Genomic DNA, 24328 nt, shown 5'->3' with positions numbered 1-24328 from the left:
CTGAGACCTGCAGTCACATTTTGATGACTTGGTTTTCTGGATGAACTCCAACAGCCAGGGTCTCATGAGAATCCTCCACATCTGGCTAGTCTGGCATCGTGACATGAAACGGCGGTTTCTCGATTAAAAAGTAATCGACGAATAAGCGTAGCGGGCGAACTAACGATTAGCCAATCAGAGCCCTCGGCGGGACTAACGCCGTTGTCAAGCGGAACAAAGGAGTAGGAAGAATATGGGAAAATGACCCCGACTTCTCCGAATCGGTCACTCAATGGGCTCTCTTACGCATTTGGGATTCTGAATAATAGTTTTGAATTTGTTATGACCCCCTTGATTAACAAATACATTTTACATACGACACGTCATGACATCACATGTCCAATTAAAATGACATGCCCCCCCCCCCCCCCCACATGGAGATCAACTAGAGTAGAAGCAATGTCAGGAGGGAAACAGAGTGTAACGAGTTGACAATTCTGTCTATCAGGCAAATGGTTTCCCTTTTGTTGGAATTCCTTTAAATAATAATTTTTGCCCTCTTTGTTTTTTTTTAACATCCCAGAAGAGCTGATGTGAGCCATGCCCACATTCTTGCTGATGTTTTGGTTGGTTTAATAACGGAGCTTTCTTCAAGTCATCCATTAAATCCAGTCGCCCCAACTGAATTGCAAATCTTTTTCAAAGCTCCACTGTTTCACACTCGACATGGCAGTCCCCCCCCCCCCCCCCCCCAGTTCTTAACCGTCTTTTAACTCTGTATGGTTTCATTGTAGATAAAACATAAGATGCCCTCTTGGGTGCCCTTCTAGTGGAGAAAACATTATAAAGTGCCCTCTTAGATGCCCCCGCTGTAAATAATACATGATACCATGCCCTTTTAGTCCCCCCCCCCCCCCAATCCTGAAGCATCTTTAACTCTTGTTCTTGGATGCCCTTACAGAAGAGAAAACATGATAAAGGGCCCTCTAGGGTGCCTTTCTAGTGGAGAAAACAAGATGCAGATGCTAGTACACGCTGGACAACTTTCTGTGCATATCATATATAATACACATCCGAAGCATGTTGATTTGTATGTGCTCCTCTTTTCCCTTTCATGTGAAGTGAGGACTAACTACGGCTGTCCGTCCAGCAGAAAACAGAACTAATTACAGGAATGGAGCAGCTGGAGAACTGAGTATGTGCCTCAGAGTCGGAGCTCTCCCTGTGAAAGCGACCTTACCTCAGCTGCACCGCTCCACTCTTTTGATGCTCCATGAGTTGTCTGCTAAGTGGCGGATGGCAGCGAGCCCAAAGAGGTTACTGCAAGTTTACAGCTGGCTGCCTCTGAAAACACAGCCACTGCAGGAGCTATTGATTGACACACGGCTCACTCTGTGGCTGCAGACGCTGCCAGGGTTCCCCTTCCCCCCCCCCCCACTGCATCTCCACCACACTTTCTGTTCCAAGCTGCTGAGAGGAATCCAGCTCACTAAAACTCTGCTCAGTTGTTAAGAAGCCTGGAGGGGAACAGTTGCTGTTTGCATAAAATGACTACTGGCTTGACTTCCACAGCAGTAAAGCTGCTCGTTAACCCGTCGTGAACTACATTTTACACTTTACTGGTAAACAGATTAGACTGTGTGTTCGAGTTACAGCTAAATATATAGCGGGGGCTCTGACCTGAGGACTGCTTTACTCCACCTTAAATGTCAAGATGTGTTAGGAACACTTTCACTTTTCACATAATGACTCCCTGCTCAGAATAATATAGCAGTGTGTCTCTCTGAGGAGTTTTAGGTGAGAAATGTGACACTCGGCAATTGCATTAACATTTACATTTTAGGGGGGGGGGGGGGGCGGTATTCAGTTGGTTGCAAAGTGCAACCTAAACCGCCAAATGCCACTAAATCTCACTCACTGCTACTTTAAGAAGTGGATGAACAAACTTGCCAGAAGTTATAGAGAATACCTTTCTGTGCTCATTGCTGGCAGACTTACAGACATCTGCTGCAGAGAGTTTGGTTCATACTGAGTACAACACATAATTAAATATCAAGGCAAAGCGTTCATCACTTATTGTTTCGGCAGGTTGCCATGTGAGATGAGTCGATTGTAATCCACAAATCCAGTTGGAGGTCGGTCACGGTGGAGTCGGTCGGTCATCAAAGGACTGTTAGGTCATCCGTGACCCAGCAGGAAGTCAATAGAACTGTTTCTCCTTCTACGCAAAGTATTTCATCCTTTAGAATCACAGTAGCCTGTAACTACAAACCAGGAAGGCACATTTTTAATACAGGATATTTCTGTAGGTAGGTTTCTTTCCAATACAAACTACCTCATGGAAAATACCCAGAGATTTCAGCATCTGGCTGTAATCAATAAATGACTTCTGATCGACATCCTCAAGTTGAAAAACTGTACTTTTTCCCCTTATTAGTCCAGATCCAGTGAACCATCTTTGATTTCAGATAGTAGTAGTTTGGCCAAACAATCATGTGTTCTTCATCGGGGATGGAGTTTTCTCAGTTGTCATGGAGATGGATCTGTAGCTGTTGCAACTTTTAGGACCTCTCGTCCGTGTCGTTAATCCTCTCACACAGTCGTCCTCAGTCGTGAGGTGCATGTGCTCTGGTTTACAGCTCCAGAGGAAGCAGGTAAGTGGACTTGGAGTTAGGACTGGGAAAATCGATTAATCGTTTAAATCCATCTTTTAATCCAAAAAGGCCAAATATTCTCTGGTTTAGGCTTCTGCATTTGTTGTTTTTCTATGTTTTGTATCTTTGCACATTGACTGTCTTCGGGTTTCTAACTTTTAATCAGAAAAACAACACATTTGAAGACGTCACCTTTGGCTTTAAGTAATTGTGATCTCTCTATTTTTCAATGTTTTCTAACATTTTATAGACAAAATGATTCATTGATTAATTGTGAAAGTAATCCTCAGATGTATCGTTATTTTAAAAAATTGTTAATCAAAACAACTATTGAGTTGCATGTTGTTTGTTTTTGTCAACATCTCCATGAAAACTGAACAAATTCCATCTTCTGACGAACACCATGTGAAGTTTTTGAAAGTCCTGACAAAAAGCTTGTGAGTGGACTTTGAGTTCTGATTGTCCAGGTAATACCAGTTCACACTGAGCTGTATGACAGCCAGCACATAGTGCACACTGGGATACAGTACCAGTGTGATCAATGGCTTTTGATTGGGTTTCCAGCACATCAAACTACAAGCTAAAAATTCATAATCATCTGCAAATAATGTGAAGACACAGTACGCACATAGTTCTGCCTCTGCAATGGTGCCTTTTAGTAGTTGCTCATTGTGCATTCAGTCACAACGAGAGCTCTAACGCTGTTGCTCCTGCAGAGCAGAAAATGAAAATCAGAAACTTTAAAGCTCTCCAAAGAGAGTACAAAGGAGAGAATCAAGCTTTTCAGAAATTGGCACAAGCGAGTCTAATGGCTTGGAAGCTCACACATAGGTAATGAACCACAGTTTTGTCAGGAAAGGCCCAGTGTTGGCTTTTAAAAGCCACTGGAGCTTTTCCAGACACAACTTTCCCTGGCAGCTGCACACCGACAAATGGAAATGTGTCTAATGAAAGGCTTTTAGGGGGTATTGATTTTTTTATTCCTCCATAAGTTCGGCCCGGCAATTTTGTCCTTGACATACATTCGGACAAGTATGCAGATGGAGAAAAAAAATGTAATACAAGATGTGTGTCTGTGTTTCTCTCAGCAGCATAACTATATCTCTCTGTGGGAGCGGCTGCAAAGCCAGAGCGACAGCATTTAAAAAGTTATTATGCTTCCTAATGCGCCAATTGTCTCTCATCTCAAGTTGCGCCAAAGACATTTTTGAACTCCCTTCCTCGCCTCGGGGCTCCGTCGGCTCATCCCCGGCTGTACGCTCCTGTCCACGTACATCATTCATCCAGATATCTGCAGTGTAATCACTTGTGCAGAATCCCTCCCTTATATTCCACAGAGTGAGGATCTTAAAGATGCAAGTCAGCGTTTTTTTTTTTTTTTTTTTTTTTTACTTTGTGTGACCAGAGCTGGAGGTTGTCATTACACTAATGCAGCACTGCTATCCAACAAAGGATCAGCCACCAGGAAAAAGAACCGCAGACACACAGCTCTTAAGATAATAGACTGCCCTACACAACAACATCACATGTATTTGCTTTTATTTATATATATATATATATATATATATATAGAAAGCATGTCGTGAGCTGTCGTCAAAGGCACAGTTGATACACCAGTGGAGGTAATCACATAGGCGTACATCGGTTTTGAGAAGAGTAGAATCCGGCATGTGACCCGTAAGGTCACCAGGTTGACCCCCGTGAAAAGGTGCCACTCAACCCCGATATCTCCTCCGTATGTAGCATCCCGATGGCCATCAGAAGAAGACACTGTCTGTGCTGTGTGAACTCGAATCAGTCTCAGTCAACTCCCCCGGATAAATGAGATTTATTGTGTGGTCTCAGGTTTTCTTTCCAGTGAACAGGCAGGTGACGTTTGTTAACGAGCAGAGAGCAGAGATGCATTCGTCACGACGGACAGCAGGCTGTAAACTGCTCCCACGGCGGTGACGTTTAGAAAGTTAATCTCCCTCGCTTTTTTTCTTGTAAGACTGAATGCACTTTGTCATTTCATAATTACAGTCTGACGGAGCTGACATTTAAACACAGCAACACAGTGGAACCTGGACAGTTAGATATATTCTTCAGGTTTTGGTGTGAGGTGAAAACAATTAGATTTGTGCCTCATTACTGAGTGAGCACTAAAAAAAGCACAGAAATTATATTTTGTTCAGAAATTTCCATGATGTGAAGAACAGTTTAAAGTGCCAGAATTTCAAACAATGAATAAAAAAAGGAGGTGATTCGTTTTTTTTGTTTTTTTTTCTCAATCTGCTAGTGGGATTATCGGTTTTCTAGGGAAGGAATTGTTTTTTTTAAACAATTTTGGTTACAAACCTAGTGTATGGACATTTATAAAACTCGGTATGTACTTTATTAGCTTGCAACCTTAGCTCATGGTGTCCCACGACATCCCTATGTTCCCAGGGTCCTCATTGTAAGAGATTAATAAGGTCTATTTTCACAGTTGACATTGTTTAAGAATGAAGGCAGATGGACTCTTCAAATGCAGTTTGAATGGTAAAAATCAGCTCAGCCATTGTGGAGATTTCAATGTCTAAATAAAAGCATTATTGAGAACGTAAAAGCATTAGAAAGGTTTCCTTAATGCGTCGTATTAAGAGGTTATTGAGCTGACTAACATAGAAACATGGGGACATAGCTAGCTAGCTAGCTCCCTGCTAAATACGCAGCAAGTTAGCTAACTAAGCTAGTTGGCTAACAGGAACATTGCTTGTTACCCAGCCATGGCATTGTGATTATTCATGAAAACAGATGTTTTTTGTTGTTGTTTCGTAGCAGTAGTGCCCAACAAAAAGTGTAGAGCCCTAAGTTGAGTCTAATGTTACAATAGCTGAGTTACAGGCTAGTGTAGCTACAGGCCTATTAGCATTACCAGTGGACCTTTATTTCAAGTAAAATAGCAACGCCACAATGTAAAATACTCTGTTGCAAAAGAAATACATAAGTATTATTTGTAAAACTAATTTAAAGTATCAATTTGAAAAACACCAGAAAAATGACCCTGTGAGTGCTGCTCTATTGTTTATCATATCGTTGGATTATTATTACTGGATCGTTCGTACAGAAATGTCATTTGACTGTAATAGTTTGTCAAGGTGAAGCTAATTGTAAGTATTTTATATAAAATTGAGTAGTTTAATCTACACACAGTGCATCATATTTCATAAGCTCATCGTGCTTTGAAAGCTATATGTAAATCTACATTTGTCAAATAACTAAAATAAATGTAGTGAAATAAAAAATGTTTCCTTCTGAATTGTAGTAGAATATAAGTATTAAGTGGCATGAAATGGACATTCTCAAGGTAAGTAAAATGCACTTATCCAGTGTGACTTACAAATTAAGCAATCATTATCGATTCTCCTGAAATGAGATGTAGCACACTCTGTACCAATGAAATCATATCTGATTATTGAATACAGATTATTATTGTTTGTTGAACCACTAAGGATTTTTCTACAATATATGATTTATGATCTCGCAAACAACCTTTAACTAGTTCTCAAAAAGAATCGAAATGCCCTAGAAAACTAGATTTGCCGTTCAAGACGAGTTCCAAAGCTATGTGACCTAGTCTGTTGTGATGGCAGTCTGTTGTGATGGCAGTGACTACAGTCTGATGTTAAAAGTGCCATAATTGGCATAATTAAACGATATAGTGCTGTGAAATGAAATGTTACAGCGCTGTAATAGGAGCATGAACACTGCTCTAAAGCGTTCCATTTCTGTGGAGTAAACTCTTCCAAAGAACCTCCCCATGTTGTCAATGCTATAGATGTTAGCAGCAAATGTCACAGAATGTTAGTCAGGGCATCTGCATGAATCTCTTGAAGACATAATCAGCAATTTATCCACATCTTGTGATGATGTTTGTGCACAGTTTGTCTTCTATATATTCTGGGACATCTTTCCAATTATTCCATATGTAAACAGACCTTGTGCATCCGAAAAGAAATATATGAAATCTCTGGCTATGCGTAGCTTAACCAGACAACCAACTGGAAAATGGAAAATGTCAGACAGTCCAATAACTCCCAATGCAAACAAAGCCAGCACTAAAGTTCCAGTGATTCAATATAGGGGATCACAGTACCATTCAGACTTAAGATTCATATGGTTTATACCACTATGTCAATGATAGGTTTATTTATGTTAAGCCACCTAAAGATAACATTCATAGGCAAAAAGTAAAACCAAATGATGCCTATACACCTTAGCTGTTCGCAATCCTTTTTTGACATTAGTTATTAAATGTCAGCCCAATATTGGTGAGTAACAAGCACCATGCATGCTTAAAATGAATATGTAACGGAAGCAGAATTGCTTCATTGCGCCGGCTCCCTGGAAGGTGATCTTTACAAAGCCTGACATTTTACTTTATTTCAAGGTGTTAAGAGTTAAGAACGAAGGCAGAAAACATTCTCAGATACTTTCTCTAAAGGTTAAGGCGAATGTGTCTCTCCCCCGCTGACAAATGTAGTTTTTCAAGCAGATTAAAAAGCAACATATCCGGCCCAGCTCACTCATTAAGCTCGGTGGGATACTGCTGACCCGGGCGGCTGTGCTGCAGGTTGAAGCGCTGCGGCTGGCAGAGGCACACACCTTATTTGTTTGCAAAGGTCTGGACTTAAACTCTTGTTTTCTGTTCTGGTGTTCTGTCAGTGGACAGAGCTCTTGTTTGCATCTTTCTTTGGACACCCCCTCCTTGAGACTTTTAGGACACCAGCTCCCTGAAGACCTCTTTAGTTCTCTTGTCGGTCGCTGGCTTAATCGTAGGTTATAGCTGTATTTTTTACTCGCATGAAATTTTAGATAAAAGAGAAGAGCAGATTATTTATTTGTCTCTGTCCTGTATTCATCTCTGGCACTCAAAGCCCAAGTTAAGTAGCATGAGAGAGAGGAAAGCATCATCTCACGGTTTGAAAAGGATAAGAGGAGGATTATTACACTGAGCCAGTACCGTACTTCTTTAAGTGTCTCTCTCAGAGTGCCCCTGAACAGACATTTGGCCATGGATCCTCGTTTGAGAGCTTTCATTTGACTGAAAATGGACCATTTCAGTTTGATTTACCACTGAGCGGTGTTGTCTGAAGGCGGGCACATAATCATGACAGACACATCTACCTTTTTTTCTGTCACTGTTCTAGCTTTTAAGTGAAATTAGAAACAATGAGGTTGAGGATGTTTTTGAAGGATCCTTGCTGTGAGCTCATGTGGTTATTTGTGTGCGGTGGAATTAATAAATGATTTAAAGTCACATCAAATGGAACAATATGGGAGGCAGTGCTGCACAGTTTACATTTTTTAAATTGGAAACGATGCAGGCCCACCTTCAGTCTGTATCATCACCGGACACCCTGCTATCTGAGGGTGCATTAAAAAACAACACAAATAAGTTTTTTTTCTACAATCCCTCCTTCTGCTACTTTAAAACAAATGAGCTGTGGTGCATTCAGGCTCACCTTGTCCCTCGGCTTCCTCCCACATACTCATCATTGATAGCAGTCTTATCAATCTTACCAGTTATAGCTCAGAGAGACAGCATAGGATTAGAATAGACATGTAAGAGTGTTCCGTGGTCATTTGATTAGCACAAAAGACAATGGAGATTGTTGTTAGTTGTCATGGTGAGAACACACGTCAGTGGGGCCTTAAAGAGTAATTGTTTCTCACCGGTGGAAGAGAGCAGCTGCAGCTCCAGAGACAGATGACGGGCTAGTTAGGTAGCTTGTCCTTCCTCGAGCGGTGAGGAGTGAGGTGGGGCACTGGCCACCAGCCTGCTGTTTGGCTCATTTTCTGTAGTCAGTGTAGCATTAAACTAGCTGTCCGTTAGTTAGCATGCTTTAATGCTACACCGGCTACAGAAAATAAGCTGAACAAAGTTGTCACTTATCTGGCGATAGCAATGTGCTTTCCTATGCTATGACAAGAGTGTGTGGATGAAGCACTAAGTTGTTCGTTTTTAATAATTTACTCTTGCTCTCTATTCTTCGTCACGTTATTACTCCACTGCTGAGATTAGTGGTTACTTCCAAACCTCACCTCGGTGAGTGTGCCCCTTCCTCCTGTTGCTGTAAGTCGGCTTAGTTTATACGGTCGCAATGGCAAAGACACACATAAAAATAGCCGCCACTCTGACCATCCAGCTACATTGATTTCAATGGGAATGTCCGATCTGCTCCTACTTTATTCCTCTATATGTGCCTCTTTGGTCTGTTAAATAATTACCACAATACTGGACCTATAAGTAACACTGTTAGACTTTTTAAAGTTGTCTTTACTTGTCATGAGAAGTGCTAATAGCCTACTCATCCTGGGAAAACAGTTAGGCCTATATAATGTCCTCTGACGGCTCTGGAAGGAGCGCTGCAAAGTATTTTTAAAACGATGATGTCATAGTGATGTCATTAGGGTTATCTCAGTTTTGGAGTGGAGACTTTAAACTTATAACAGAAAGCCTGTGCTACAAATGGAGGGTGTGTCTCCCTGCCAGACAAGGATAGTTTTGTAAAACCTGTTAACCTGTTGCATTATGGGAAATGTATGCTTTACCCACACGTGGGCCTAAAAGTCAGTGTGTTTTGGTAATCTGCTAATTCAGTTTTGAATGCTCTCTTTTAATGAATGTATTTTGAGTTCCCCAACGTTATGAAAACAAAATAATAAAGTACTGCAGTGTTCCTTTAAAGTGGGTTTTAAAGTTGGTGTCTTTTTTCTCTCTTAATTGCTCAATTGCTTCTATTGTAGACTGCATGGCTCCTGATGATTATCAAATAGAAATGTTCAATTAATTAACTACACAGCCCCATAACAATCAGAGGAAGTCGGTTGAAACCTTGAAAATCAAGTTTCATCGACATGATTTCCAAAAGCTATTGCAGCAGCTTCATGACGTCAGATGAGGTTAAATACACTTTTTATTCACAAGTAGAAATGTCAACAGCAAACATTCAAAACATAAACTCTGCTTTTGTTATACTAGCAAGCTGTTGCGTTTATGGGCCTTGATTTGCCTGCACTGTCTGGGCCAGATCACTTATCTGTTCATCTCGCCAGTGTGACTGGTGATGGATCCTACACACTACCAGGCAGATGTAAGAAAATATCAGAATGAGAAGAAAATCAGGTGAATTCAAATCCACTGCTGCTGCCCTACTGTGTAACTTACTGCTGTTGTTGGAAGAAGAAGAGGAGAAGAAGAGGGGCATTGTTTAAGCACAGAGTCATTGATTGTCACAGCGGAGGAGAAACGCTGCTGCGGCTGCTCCAGAGCGGCTATGTGTTGCATGCCTCGGCGGGGAAAATGTCTTCGTATGCGGGGGGCAGCTCGCTGGGGAGCGGGTAGGAGAAAGGGAAGCAATGATTGAGCTCCGGGTCCGTGGGCGAGTATCCCGGCAGCTCGATGGACGGGTGTCCCCCGCACTGCACTTCTGCACCTGTCTCGTCAAACACATTAAAAACACCCAGGTTGATGTAAGACACCGGCTGGAAATCCCCCGAGCAGTCCCGCTCCTCGCTGAAGATGATCGCACCGGCGCGCTGCCTCTGGGACTCTCGGTTCCTAGAGAACTGCGCTGTTTTGTACCTTTTGATGACCACCAGGTTGATGAGCCCGAGGAGGCACTCCAAGGTGCTGAGAACAGTGGAGACGACCAGACTCCTCTGGTACTCCCTCAGATGCTCGCAGGCAGGGTTCGCAACCACCGGGTGGAAGCAGTAATGGGTGTACTTCCTCTCCACCAGGGAAGCCGTGTCCCCGTCCACCACCGCGCCGGAGAAGGCGGTGAGGACTCCCAACAAGAACACCACAACACCGAGGAGAAAGAAATTCCTGCAGCCGGGCTTCTCCACGCAAAAGAGCAGCGCGGAGCCCAGCAGCGCCTGCCCGATTCCCAGAAGTAGCCCGGAGTAGAAAGCCCCGGCCGCGGCGCCGAGGTGGAAATGCGCTCTCACCGTAGATCCCAACGAGACGCATCTTAATCCAACGACAACTTCGCTCAGGGCGCACACGAAGAGGAGGGTGCTGGAGAAGACGGCGCACAGTCCTTTCCCACTCAACTTCATTATATTCCACCTCTGCCGCTCTCGATCCTTCTCCCCCCTGCTTCATCCTCCTTCGTCTCCTCTGGAAGCACTCTCACGTTGGGACATCATCTGCCGGTGACTCCTCTGGTTCAGAGCGGGCGATCCTCGCCACTGTGGCGTCTCTCTCTCATCCCCGCCGCTTTACGGGAATATATAAATAACTAATGCCACGACCGCGCTCCTTTTTGCACTTATCGGTAATCCATACGCGGGCACTGATCACTTTACCCCAGATAACCTAACCGCCCATCAGACTCTCAAGGCACTCTCCTGACCAAAAGTTTTTCCTTTTTTCCCCCTCCTCCTCCTCCTCCTCCCGAAGAGAGAGTCTCATCCGCAGTCCGCCAAGTCGTCGGAATGAATGGTGTGTGGCGTTTTTGTGGCAGAGAAGGAGGCGGCTGCTTGAGCCGGAGATGCTTGAGGGTCCCGTGGACCAATGACCGATGACCCACAGGCCCTCAAATCACCTCAACACTCCCCCAGTGCGTCCAAGGTGCCCCGTGGTGACTTTAGATAGCGGGAGTGGTGTTAAATGAAAAGGTGGGTAATCGAGAAAACAAACACCAGCAGGAACAGAAATCATTGGCTTTCAGGAACATTAATTTCCTCACAACCCCGTTAAAGCCCCAAGCCTTGTCGTAAAATCGGTTTGGTAGCAGTAGCTGTGAGTCAATGAACTTAATTAGTACTGGTGCTAAACTGTATTCCTGCAACAACAACAAAAGGTGGATATACTGAGTTTTTCTTCTTTTTTAAAAACTCATTCCAATTGTCATTAAATGCGACATAACTACTGTGATGTGTCGACGTCATCCTTGCCTAATGGCCTCATGGATTGTTGTTTGTCAGGTGGATCTGTCTGGAAATCAGAAACAAACGCATTAATAATAGAGCAGCGCTGCTCTGCGCGCTGTCCGTGGTGCTGAAACATAAAGCCCGGGCCAGATGGCAGCTGACTGGACTCCTCTACATCTTGTCCTCTCAGCCATCCTCACGGAAAACACACCGGGCGTTTTGTTGAAGGTAGGAGAAGACTATACATCTCACGTTTTATTTAACACAGATTGAATTACCATTTGTGGGGATATAACTGGGGGCTGTTTTTGTCGTTTGCTAGAGTGCCCAAATGACCTTGGCGTTCGTGAGGGCTCACGTGCCACAGACAATCAGGGAGAAACTTAGAAAGGAGCAGAGGTGTTACAGGGTAGATTACCGGGATATCTCTTAAATCCCTAAACATATGTAGAAGGACATACCCTGTGAGTCATCCAAAGTCGATGCAGTATGTCTGACAGAAGTGGGCTAAAGGTAGCCTGTGAGTATGAAGTGAGTATGTTTATTTTGTCCTTAAGTTCATATTTTGATTGACTTCATGCTGGATAGAGGAGCACGCAGATCAGACCGGGTCAGGTAAAGTTAAAGTGAGACTATAGAGGCAGTAACCACAGCGGTGCTTTGAGTTAAATGCTAACATCAGCAGGCTTAAGCAGGTATAATGGTTAGCGTGGTCAGGCACACGTATCTCAATAAAACATGTAAGATATAACACAATAATGAAATGTTGAAATGCTAAAAGGAAAAAGTGCATATTCACTAAAAGTGGTATGTGCTGACTCAAAGTGCTAAGTTATGCGCAAAGTTAGTTTAGCTTGTTAGATTGCAACGTTTTTGCTTATTAGCAGTAAACACAAGAGACTGATCAGTGAGTCATTACTTTTGCAGGTATTTGGTCATAAACCAAAGCATTGAAATCTAAAATGTTTGATTTAGACATTCCAACCCAACAGGGACAGAAAGTAAGTGTCATAAACCCAAGGGGGCTGAAAACATTAGAAAAATTACAAAATGAGTTTCCGAAATGAGAAGCCTCAGAAGGCGAGCAACCACATGAGCAATATTCAAGGGCATGTAAAATGGTCGCATGGCGTGACCGAATCGTTGCAGCTTGTTGGATTTGATTTGTTTCCAATTCATTTACTCTGGACGTGAAAACTTTCAGAGGACAAGCACGACTTTTTCACTTAATGAACCAAACGTTTGACGGGCGAGGTGAGAGAATAACACCAGGGAAAGCCCTCGCCCATTCATTTATCACAATGAGCTACCTCATTGACTGTACCAGTACAGCTGCCAGTGTGTGTGTGTGTGTGTGTGTGTGTGTGTGTGTGTGTGTGTGTGTGTGTGTGTGTGTGTGTGTGTGTGTGTGTGTGTGTGTGTGTGTGCGTGTATGCGTGCGTGCGTGTGTGTGTGTGTGAGAGAGAGAGAGAGAGAGTTTGTGTGTGTGTGTGAGTGATCGGGACTCTAATTAGGTCATTGCTACTTTGCATAGGTTTGCAGTTAAGAGAGTGTGCTGTGAACGATGTGTTGATGATCTGCTGAGTGGTTGATTGATTGGCATTCCTGCTTGCTGGCAGTGGGTCGCTGCGTTGGCAGCCCTGAGGATGTCAACACGATCAAACAGCAACAGGGAGAGGGACTGGACCCGTCGCCTCACGTCTTTTGACCCAGACACACCAGGCTTCAGCAGGAAAAAAACACAGCTCCTAGTCCAGCCTTCTGTTACAGTATTGTATAATGTCCACTCTTTGCTGATCAGCAGATTCAAACCAATCTTCACATTTGTTGTTCCACAATGTGGGCGTTGTGAAGCCTTTTGAGACTGTAACTGTGATTAAGAGCTATACAAATAAACCACCAGGCCAGCTCAGAAAATGGCTTCAGTTAACTCACAGTAGGAGCAGTCACAGGCACGCATTTTAATCTTAGGGAAAACTACTGAATTCAATTGTCCGGCAAATTTGATGAAGCAGAAGTTGTTAACAGCCTCTGCCTTTCTTCAGGGCACACGGAGAGCCCTGCTCACCTCCATAACACAGACGATTTACCTGTCATGGTCACAAACCTGGCAGATGCTGCAACTGAAGAGGAAAGTAATTCCCATCCTAATGGGTAAGAACACACGCACACGCACGCATGCGCACGCACACACACACACACACACACACACACACACACACACACACACACACACACACACACGGTGTTCTCTGCTCTGAATGATAACCTATTCAGAGTTCTCGTGTTGTGGTAAAATCACCCTTTCCCCTTCAAGAGCAGCTTTTAAAAAACTTAAATCATCACAAGTCGCAGTGCGCGCGTGCGCGCGCGCGTGTGTGTGTGTGTGTGCGCGTGTGTGTGTGTGTGTGTTTAGGGCCCACTGCTTCAGCTGTGCCAAGAGTCAGCTGTGAAGGGACTGCTTCGGCATCTGAGATGCAGTTTTACGGCAGCAGTTACAACAGCGGTGACAGGTCGGCCTGTTAAATCCTGTGTTAACCTATAAATATTAATGAATCTAAAGCAGTCTCCACTGTTGTCGGCTGGAACTGGGAGGGACTCAAACTATGTTCATCTCAAAGAGGAATGGACTCTGAACTGCACAGAATCAATAGAGAGGCGGAGGACTGTCCAGCCAGGATGAGACGAGGGACAGGGCCTGTCAAATGGGATGGACTGTGAGGAAAACAAACAGGCAAGGTTTAGAGTACTATTTAAAACTGCACTAGTCAATATTTTGACATTAACAATGGATCAAATGACAATGTGTAATTTTAAAAGGCGTTGCTTGTTGTGACAAACCCACAAAAGCCTCTTTCAGCGAATACTTTTGCTTTTCTGGCCCACAACATCTCTTCTCATCGGCCTCCTGTTCAGCCAAAACAGGTTGCTGCTTTCAGCCAAAACGCTCCGATAAACCAACTGTACCCCATCTGCCCAAGTCCAAACACAAACAATAGTGATTGATGTTAGTTGGTGAGTTGGTGATTTTTCTTTCTAAAGAGTCGGAGACCAAACCAGAACTAGGAGCGCGAATTGGACTTAGATCCGTGAGTTGTGCCAGAAACACGACTCCATGTGAATGCTTCTCTGGATTTGAGCAACTGTTCTTTAGCAGTTTGTTAATATTGCTAGCCATCATTTTATTTGATGTTTTGTTGTGTTTTGAGCTCACTCTGCTGCCCCCAAGTGGCTTCATGGGAGTAAAATACAAAATTCTGAGCATTAATATGGCAGCAAAAATAATAATAATAAGTATTTCCTGTGTAAAGATATAGTGGAGTAATGTCTTCCCGAGCAGAGAATGAAGTCACGTGTGGTTAACACAAGCCTTAGAGATTTTAACATTTTAATACATCAGTAAATTCCCCTCTCGTGAATTTTGAAGCATTTAAGAGTTTTTTTTAAAGACAGTTGCTAACAAGTGGTTAAATGAGACAAGTGTCATCACGCCGACTTGTTGGGTACTCGTGCTGCTGCGATTGTGGTGTAGTTAGCGTCAAGCGTCAAGTTTCTGCAATAATCCAAAATCCAACTGACAAATCCCATTGGCTTTATGTCGAGGATAACTTGGGGGGTTGGCCGACATAAATACACTTCTGTTTACACAAGTTTCACTTGTACAGCTACTTTTTGAAAAATTCTGAACAAAATTTGAACAATGAACAATGAAGCAATAACAGCTGGAAACACTCAATCTTTGTAGCTTTTTTTAAAACAGAAAAAATACTTTGATACTGAAACAAAGTATTGGGTTCAGTACAAAAACACAGTATTAGGCCTCAGAGTACTTTATCAGTCTGAAACTAACCAGTACCATTACCCAACTATTGATGCTGTCACCAGGGTTACCATCAACATCAGACACCGTCAAAAAGACATTCAACGCAAATGAATACAATTTCTCCTCATGATCTCAATCAAAAGTCAATTTAACTTTAAACTCTTTCTTTGGTCTTTTCTATTTGCACTATGTAATACTGGACTTAATCGCTCAACTATAAATATTTTCAATTGGTTTCCACGTAACCAATCTTTGAATCAAAGAACTTCAGGTCAACCATATGTTTTAAAGAGTAAAGGGCACAAAGAGCTAAATCCAGGAAATATGAATAAATCACAAAGACTAACAACAGTAGATGTGAGAGCGAGGTCCGTTCATTCAACATCCCACTCAGCTCATCTTATTTTTTAACCAAAACTGAAGTCAGTAATAAATCATCCTTCAAGCTTTAAGTACATTTCTTCCACATTCAGTATCATTGTGATTGTTCTGCTACGTCTTGAAGAAGATGAATAGTGGTATTTGTTTTATTGATATACATGTATTTCTTATTAAAAGATGTTTTCCCTTCTCTTTTCCAGAGCAGTGCTGGAATGATGATGATGATGATGATGATGATGACCCCACTATGACTGTGGTTCAGAGAAGGGTGGCATGCAACAAAGGTCCACAAAATTGTAATTCTATATTTGTCTTCTTGCCAGCTAATGTTGCATATAGACTTAAACCAACAATGATTTAGTCTCAGCCTCATTTACGTCCCTCTTCCCTATATCCTGTCTGTGGCCCTCAGCCTCAAGCCCATTGGTTCCTCCTTTCAAAATGGCGCAGAAAATAAAAAAAAAAATCATTTTTAACGGCTAAATAATTTCCCACAACAGCTGGGCGCTGTAGGTTTTAGCAATTATTACTCGAACAGGAGTAAATTATGCAAAAGTGCATTTCCTGTGGACTATTGTCAGCCACAGGTTCATACTCTTTCTGTGCGCTTGTGACTATTTGAGGCACCAGAACGGTGGATGTGGGATCGACTCAAAATAAACTACAGTGCCCATCTTCATTGTGATGAAGCAACATGTCCGCCAGGGTAACAGTGCGACACATTGATGTGTTTTATGCAGACAACAATGGAGCTGCACGGTGCAGAGGAATATCAGGCTTAAGATGCACACACACACACACACACACACACACACACACACACACACACACACAGGTCTTGTTAGTACAATCAATTCATTGTTGGCTTTTTATGGGTTTTGTTGAAATCAAGAACACTAATGAATAGTAACAGACTTATCCTTTATTAAGCACATGTGGTTTGAAGTTCCTTTAAGTATTTCAATGTGCTTCTGTTTAATGTAGTGTTCAAACAAACAAGGGCCAAACTACTATAAAGGCTCAACACGGTCTTTCTATTACTTAGCATTTCATTTGGTGAGCCTATAATTTAATTGTAAGCCACACTTTTTGTGTTATAATTTACTTGTGGGGCTTTTTGCTGTGTGAAAGGTATGCATTCGTTTCCAGTGAAATTAATTGTAAATAAAAAATTGTATTCATTTTGTGTTAGTCTTCGGCTCCAGTCTACTCTGGGTATTTTTGGTAACAATAAAAAAACCTTTAGCCTTACATAGGACATTATTTCTGGAGGTGCATTGTATTCTTTCATGTCTTTGCCAAATTTGAAAGGTCCTCTCGTCTGAGATCCTGTCTGTCAGTATTTATGCAAAAATATTCCCCCTCAAAAATCGTACATGTGCTGTTTGGTTCACGTATGAATGTGTCTCAGTGTAATAAACCAAATGTGCGGCTGCTTCTATGATAACCGGAGAGGCTGCAGAGTCCCACACAGGATTAGCTTCCCTTTTTTTCACCATTTAGAAGAGACAGATGTCTCAGAACCAAGCTGGATCTCGTCCAGGACTCTACACTGATACACTGGTCTCCTGTTAATCAGCCGTGTCTGTGCATGCATCTTAAAATGATAACTCTCACAAATCACATATGGACAGCAGAACAGAAGACAGATCATTGGCTGCCGTCTGTCTTCTTCGCCTGTATTTAATAACTTCCCATAGCCTGCAGATTGCAAGGGAACCTGGGTGATTTGTTTGGTCTTGTGCTGGCTTTAATTAGTATTTTAATTACAAAGTGTCTGGGACTCTTTTTGTTTTTCAATCTGGGTTTACCCACCGGGGAGCCCTGTGCTCCAAACGTTGCTTGAAGTGATGCAGCAGCTACCTGATCTGTTTTGTTTAATAAGTTGAAACAGTGTGGCCAGTATTCATATTCTCTTAGCAGCCTGGTGTGTGTGTCATGTTGCCTGATTTGTTATTTCAGTGTAAGTAGCTCCTTCACACTCATTTCTATAGAGAGACAAACTACAACATTTTAGTTAAAGGACCAGTTTATTAGACTGAACTCGTCCTCTCATTTGCCTTTTGGCCTCGTAACATCAGTGTCATGACATCACTGCTGCTGACGTGATCTTGCCAATCAGTGTCCTCCACACTGAGGAGGAAAAGCAAAGAAAAGCATGCAGTCCTCTAATACCCAGTATGAAGAGAAGCTGTAATTACACACTGCTTGGTTAGAAACTGGAGGGACGGATTGTGTTGTAGTGTCAGCAGAAGTAGAAACAGCTGCATCTAGTGGAGTAAACCCATTTCCTAGCTCCAAGGGAGTCCAGGACATGAGGCTGCGAGTGTCAATGCGTGTGCTTCATGCGCACAAGCATTTCAGTTTTCTCCTGGCAGCACAGCCCAGAGGACCAAACAGAACAAACTCGGCCCAAAAGCAAGAAAGTGGCTCATTCAGAGCAACTGATGTAGATTCAGGAGAACGCTGTGATGTTGTGTGACTCATTGATCGGAATGCAAACATACCACTGCAGTTCATCTCTCATCTGCTTTATTATTGCCGATAATAAATCAACCACTTTACAAACCACTCTTAGTATTACAAGCAAGTTTTATTTTTATGCTTCAGGAAGCTTTCTGCTGCCTTCCATTACACATTAACAATGCATATTCCATAAGCAACACCAGCAAACAGGTTCCATGCTTCAGTGAGGAGTGGCTTTACATGCACACTACGCTCATTTTGAAGTCGTGTTTTGACTTAAGTCCCCAAATGAGTGTCCACTCAAAACTGTTATTTGGAAAACGTAAGAGTTACCACAAAAGCACCCAATATAATCAAACGCAATACGATAACATGTCAGAAATGTCTTTCTCTAAGCAGAAACACAAGATGTGTACCTACCATCAATCAGACATTGCATTGAATTAAGTGTGCATGAAAAAAACCAGAGGGTTTATCAGTACGGGGCCTGCTGTCAAACACAGATTTATAAGTTCAGAACAAAAACAATAAATATAAAAGGTGAAGGTAAACTCACTAAATGATTTCTAAAACCACAGTTTAATTATGTAGTTATTTAGATAATTGACACATAATCCACTCTATGAAGTTAATGTCTGTTTAACTTCATCTAAACCTTTTTCCTGAAGTGATCTCAAACTGCATTGGGGGGGGGGGGGGGGCTGACAGTACTGATGAAGCAGGATCGGAGTGGGAAATGTTGTGAGCCTCCTGGTGGTCTAACTCAGCTCCTGCTGCCCGGATGGTTCAGGTTCATCCGAGGGCTCAGAGGGGCCACAGCATTTGTTCTTTAAAGAACGTCCCAAAAACAGCCAGTACTCCTTACGGATAGTGTCCTTCTCCTGAGCCAACAGTTGACAAATCTACAAGGGGGGGGAGGGGGGGTCAGAAGACAAGAAGGGTCAGAAAACACAAATAGTGGTACAATTTTCAGTTTGTTTAAGATAATCCTGATCTCTCACAGATGTATTGGTGAGCAACAAGCACCAGCAAACATTAAAACACATCCTTAACCATCAGTCATTATCAAAGTCGTAACCATTTCTGAGGTTGTACTTTCCTTTAACAACAGCACTTACTTCTAGAGCCTTTCTTAACGTTTCCTTTCGGTCCCCCTCCGACATATTTTCTTTTTTGTTGCTGTTCTCCAAGACGTCCTCGTAGCAATCAAACAGAAATGCCAGAAGATAAGATGAACAGTGAGTCTCCTTCAGCTCAAGGATCCTCTCCAGCAGGCCTGGCGGAGATGACAGACCTTGGTCTTGCAGCATCCTTGAGAGAAAAAAATAAAATAAAAATAAGAGGTGATACCGAGTCTCCACGTGCTTTTTTCCCTTCTGTCATATATTGCAAATGTCTGAATGGCGATGGCACACAGGCAGACTGAACCTTATGAACAAATACAAACAGTTTTGCACCTTGAAGACTTACTGGGATTAGAAATACTTATTCGATTTGTGACATCTTACCCTTTCAAATAGTTCCATGCACTTTCATTGTGGGGAGCCTTCTTGATTTGGATCAGACAATACCTTACACAGAGGAGAGGAGCATCAGTCTAACGCGTGCAACAGAAAACTTAATGTTGCACATACTGAAGCAGGAACAATGCCTGGATTATAAAAAGAAACGTGTTATTGGTACAGCTTGTTCATAGGACATCTCATTTTTGGCAAGCAAATACAGGAAGTTATTCTCAACACTCAAGAAAGCATTTCTTTTTAAAGACTGACTTTAAATGTAAGCTATTTATGGTCAGAAGTCCAAAAATTGCTGTCACTTTCCATCCGACTTGAAAGATTGCAAAGTTAACTTTGTGTCTAAATCGTTTAAACTTTTAGGAAAAGTACTCACTGAATCTCTCTCTCCACTATGGCTGGATCAGAGAAGCCTGTAGTGTGAGAAATTACAAAATGCCTCTGGTTCCATGCAGAGTTATTCCTCACATCTTCTTCCAGAAGACTCTCCACAAACTCCAGCTCGTTGTCCCACAGTTTGTACTCCTGCAGATCGAATAAGACAAATGTTGGCAATGTGCCCGTTTATGTACTCGTGCAGTGCTTTCAGTGGTGGCCCTGCGATGCATGACACAAACACTGACCACGGAGGGATCAATGAGTAAAGGATTGGTTCTGGCAGAGTGGCTCACCGTGGGCACACAACCGGATCTCAGCTCTAATTTTTGAAGCCAAACGCCTACCTGGATGACCCACTGTCTGTGCTGCCAGGCGTGGTAGTTCTTTGCATCTTGGCTGAGAATGTCCGCAATGAACTCCAATTCCTCCGCGGGGTCATTCAACCACTCTACCACCATACGTCTGTGATGCCTGGGAGGAGAGTTTAGAAAGTCTTGTTGTCCAATGCTTTCGTTAAACCTAATCATTTGTAAAAATGCCTGGCTTCACGCCTCTTTCTCCACTGCCTGCAAATCCTGTCTTAAAAAAAACTTTCAAACAAATAATTAAACAAATGACCCTGATAGTTAATAGCTTCTTAAGCAATGCCACAGCATTTAACAACTGCTACACATACATGTTCCCTGAAATGAATTTGCCAGCACTCACCAGACTTGATAGTTTTTGGGTTGCTCCTCGATGATGGCAGTAATGTACCTCATCTCCTCCCTCAGGTCCTTTGATAGCGCCTGCAGCAACACTCGCCTGTAGTGCCTGCACATACCCAAAAGAAGTGTCATTAAACAGATGAACTGAAAAGGTAAACAAGTGTAAATACTTGTGAGAGTGGGACCTCTTTGCTCATTAAGGGACAGCTCTATCCAAACATAACTTCAGATCCAAAGAGAAAATGTGGTACTGAGGAGGTGCAGCTTTTATGATCCATAGCTCAGCATCAGTAAGAGCGCCCCCTCCATTGTGAGGCATTCCTTTTCAAACTAACACATTTGCATTTGTAAATAATTCTAACACATTTTATACCCCCCCCAAAAAATATCTCTATTGTGTTTGTTTCCCCGCGATGGGGAAATGAGACACTACTACACAGTAAACATGAGTTTTCCATATCACAACATGCACCACGCTCACCACACTGTGTAATTAGCAGCATTTAGCTCAATGGCATCTGCTGTCAAGGCGAAAGCCCGATCGCTTCTTTCATCATTCTTCAGGAGTGCACGGAAATAGTCGTACACATCTGAGACTGTTGGAAGAAATATATGTAAACGTTAAATGTATGTTATACACGTATGTTGGAAATATCCACAAAGTTCTGACTACAACTACTATTGACTCGATGCTTTCACATCTATGGTGTCCTATGCCACTAATGATCCCATCAATCTTACACTTTTCAGAGTAGGCGATCTTCACAACAGGATTTGGACCATCGTCCTGAGTAACAGGCTCCAGATCAGCCCACTCCTTTCTGTCTCTGCAAGAAACAACAACAACACGGGGGTTGATTTCCTGGCTGCTAATCTCACATTTTGTCAGAAGGTAACAGTTAGCACAGTGGTTCTCAAACTTTTTATGTCACGCCCCACTTTGGAGGAAGAAAAATGTTCATGCCCCACCACCCACAAAAAATAGCTTATTGTGGCTGCAATTCACCTGTTTTGCACTGAATAGCTTTCTAAGATAATAACAATAAACTGCAACCTGTGAAAAACTAAACAAAACAAGTTCAAATATTTGGCAATAAAGAGTTTTACTGAGTTTTACACTGCATATATTTTCAAAACAACAATAACATGCAACCTGTGCAAAACTAAACAAAATGCTCCAGATATGTGTCACACATATCTGGAGCATTTTATTTTAAATATGAGCTTTAAAATGTAGCATTCTAAAAGTAAAATAGCTGTGATTTAACAGCACGTGGGTCTGTTGGGACTGTTGGTACACTGGCTGTGGTCATTACAGTGAACAGTGTGAACAGTGTGATGAGAGGACATGTGAGCCCTTGTTGCTGTAGTTCATCTCCTTGGAGCAGAGGCTGCATTTAGCATACCCTGCCTTATCAATGTATTTAAAACACTGTGACAGCGGGAAGCTGTACTCACGTCTGTTTAGACCTCCACCTTTATCCAGGCCCAGCTCCACCTTTATCCAGGCCCAGCTCCACTCACATCTCAGCCCTGCGTCAAGCTGCGCTACACAACCAGCCTCCTCTCCCTGAAGCTCTTTGACCTCATCATCTCATTAGTATCTGGGCCTTTCATTCTACTTTGAGTTAAACAACAAACAACCTGCAATCAGATCCGCCGGTGTTCTGGTTTAACGTTAACGAGTGACCGCGTGAACTGAACCGGAACACGGGGGGGCTTCATGCTTCATCACGTTACGTTTTTTCCTCCTAAATCGTGATAATGACGAACGTTAACAGTCCACGAAGTTCCGCATGCAGTGGACGTTAACTTAACCCAGCAAATCTGAACGGTAACGGGACATAACGTAACTTAAACTGTAACGGAGGGAAAGACGGTGTAGACATCTTAACGCTGATTCGCCAAGACTCGACACGTCACATCAGAGATGTTTTATTGTGAAGATCACGACATCACCTTTTCTCTTCGTCTCACGCCAATCTGAGAAACGCTGGCTGGCCGGCTGGCCAGTTGACCGCCCCCCCCCCCCCAAACAAAAACCTCTACGGATCTACACGATTCACGTGGATGATATATTTTGATTCAAAGCGGCGAATTTCGCCGAAAAGTTACAAGTTTGCAGGTATGAATAAAGTTCTTGAAATAAAAAAATTCTGCATTTCCCCCTGCGCCCCACCTGCAATACCGCCGCGCCCCACTAGAGGGGCGCGCCCCACAGTTTGAGAACCACTGAGTTAGCATATGAAGCTAGCACTTCTTACACAGAGTACTTTGTTAAACAAATACAATACAAATTCATAGTGAAAAGACAATATATCGTTGCTGTGGCAGTTTATTTGTGCCTTTGTCAGTTTCTTAAATTCTTCTACTTGGCACAACAGACCGAGGTGAACTTACAGAAACAACTAGCAGTTAGCACAACATTGCTCCAATAAATAGCCAATTGATTTGTTTGCAGTTGAATCCAATGACACTCCTGGTAATGTTATAATGGCAAACATTAACGAAAGTTACTGACAGAACTGACGTTAAACTAGAAGTTATCAAACATTATCGTGTCATTTATTACACACTAAAACTAATGGAAGACGTGTTTACCGTTAGAGCAGCTAGCAAGCTAGCCACTCGAACATTTATGAAAAATTATAACCAAACATTACCTGAAAAATATATATCGAGTCGGGTCAAGAAAGTAATCATCCTCGATGTGGTCATCAGACTCTACATGAAACTCTTTGTCTTCTTTCACTTCTAAAGATTCATTTGAAATTTCCTCGACACCTGACATTGCTAATTTGGTAACTTAATCGGTAGTAGTCGAGGAAGGAGGAAAACGTAACATCCGGTGTAGCGGAAAGCTGCCTTTACGTACTGTGGGAAATATGAGGGTCGTTCGAGATGAATTGCGCCTCACCTGGAAATGGACGAGATCAGGCGGCAGCAGCAAGAGAAGAACTTCTTCTTTTTTCTTCTTCTTTTTTGAAGTTTATTGGCGGTTGGCAAACAATGAATTGGTGCATTACCGCCACCAGCTGGTATGGAGTGTGGATCAGGATGTCTAGTACTCACATACAAATTAAAATTCAAAAAGAAAAGAAAAAAGAAACAAAACAACAAAATAAAACAAAACAAAACAACGGGCTCATATTTTCTTAATACTATCAATACATCTAAGATATTGAAATAATACTTGATAACACTCACTTTTTGAGTTATTTTGCAGAATATCCACTATCTCCAACCGTACCTTCATCTTGCCGAGGTCTCCAATCAGTTGCCCTATTTCCTGCTCATATTTCTGACATTGCACAATAACATGTTCTATTGTTTCCTCTTGCCCACAATAGTCGCATTTTCCTGTTTCGTGTTTACCTATTTTTTTGAAGCATACCGTTTAGACCAGTGTGTCCAAATCTAAGCCTGATATTACCGTTTCCTCTCTCCTGTTCCTTCCTGCAAATCTCATTTCACCCACTTTCCTCTTGAACTCGGTAAAACCATCATCCTTTCCTGTCT

At 42.4% G+C, this 24328-nt stretch overlaps 2 protein-coding genes across 2 annotated transcripts; both read right to left on the bottom strand.

Moving 5' to 3' along the window:
- Positions 1 to 9932: 9932 nt before the first annotated feature.
- tmem271 (transmembrane protein 271) lies at positions 9933 to 10721 on the bottom strand. The gene has a single exon (XM_076103074.1). The coding sequence runs from the start codon at positions 10719 to 10721 to the stop codon at positions 9933 to 9935; it is 789 nt and encodes a 262-aa protein (XP_075959189.1).
- Positions 10722 to 18315: 7594 nt separating this feature from the next.
- Positions 18316 to 23671, bottom strand: fnta (farnesyltransferase, CAAX box, subunit alpha). Its single transcript, XM_076103321.1, has 9 exons — positions 23473 to 23671; positions 21551 to 21636; positions 21291 to 21405; positions 20811 to 20915; positions 20447 to 20573; positions 20101 to 20249; positions 19716 to 19778; positions 19326 to 19518; positions 18316 to 19109 (listed from the first exon to the last, which is right to left on the bottom strand). The coding sequence occupies exons 1-9, from the start codon at positions 23598 to 23600 to the stop codon at positions 18966 to 18968; spliced, it is 1110 nt and encodes a 369-aa protein (XP_075959436.1). The 5' UTR covers positions 23601 to 23671; the 3' UTR covers positions 18316 to 18965.
- Positions 23672 to 24328: the final 657 nt, after the last annotated feature.

This window comes from Anarhichas minor, unplaced genomic scaffold (genome assembly GCF_050575085.1).
Source record: "Anarhichas minor isolate MPS153535 unplaced genomic scaffold, ASM5057508v1 ptg000028l, whole genome shotgun sequence".
NCBI lineage: Eukaryota > Metazoa > Chordata > Actinopteri > Perciformes > Anarhichadidae > Anarhichas > Anarhichas minor.
Note: the sequence above shows the minus strand (reverse complement) of the source record. Positions and strands in the feature narration are given on the sequence as shown.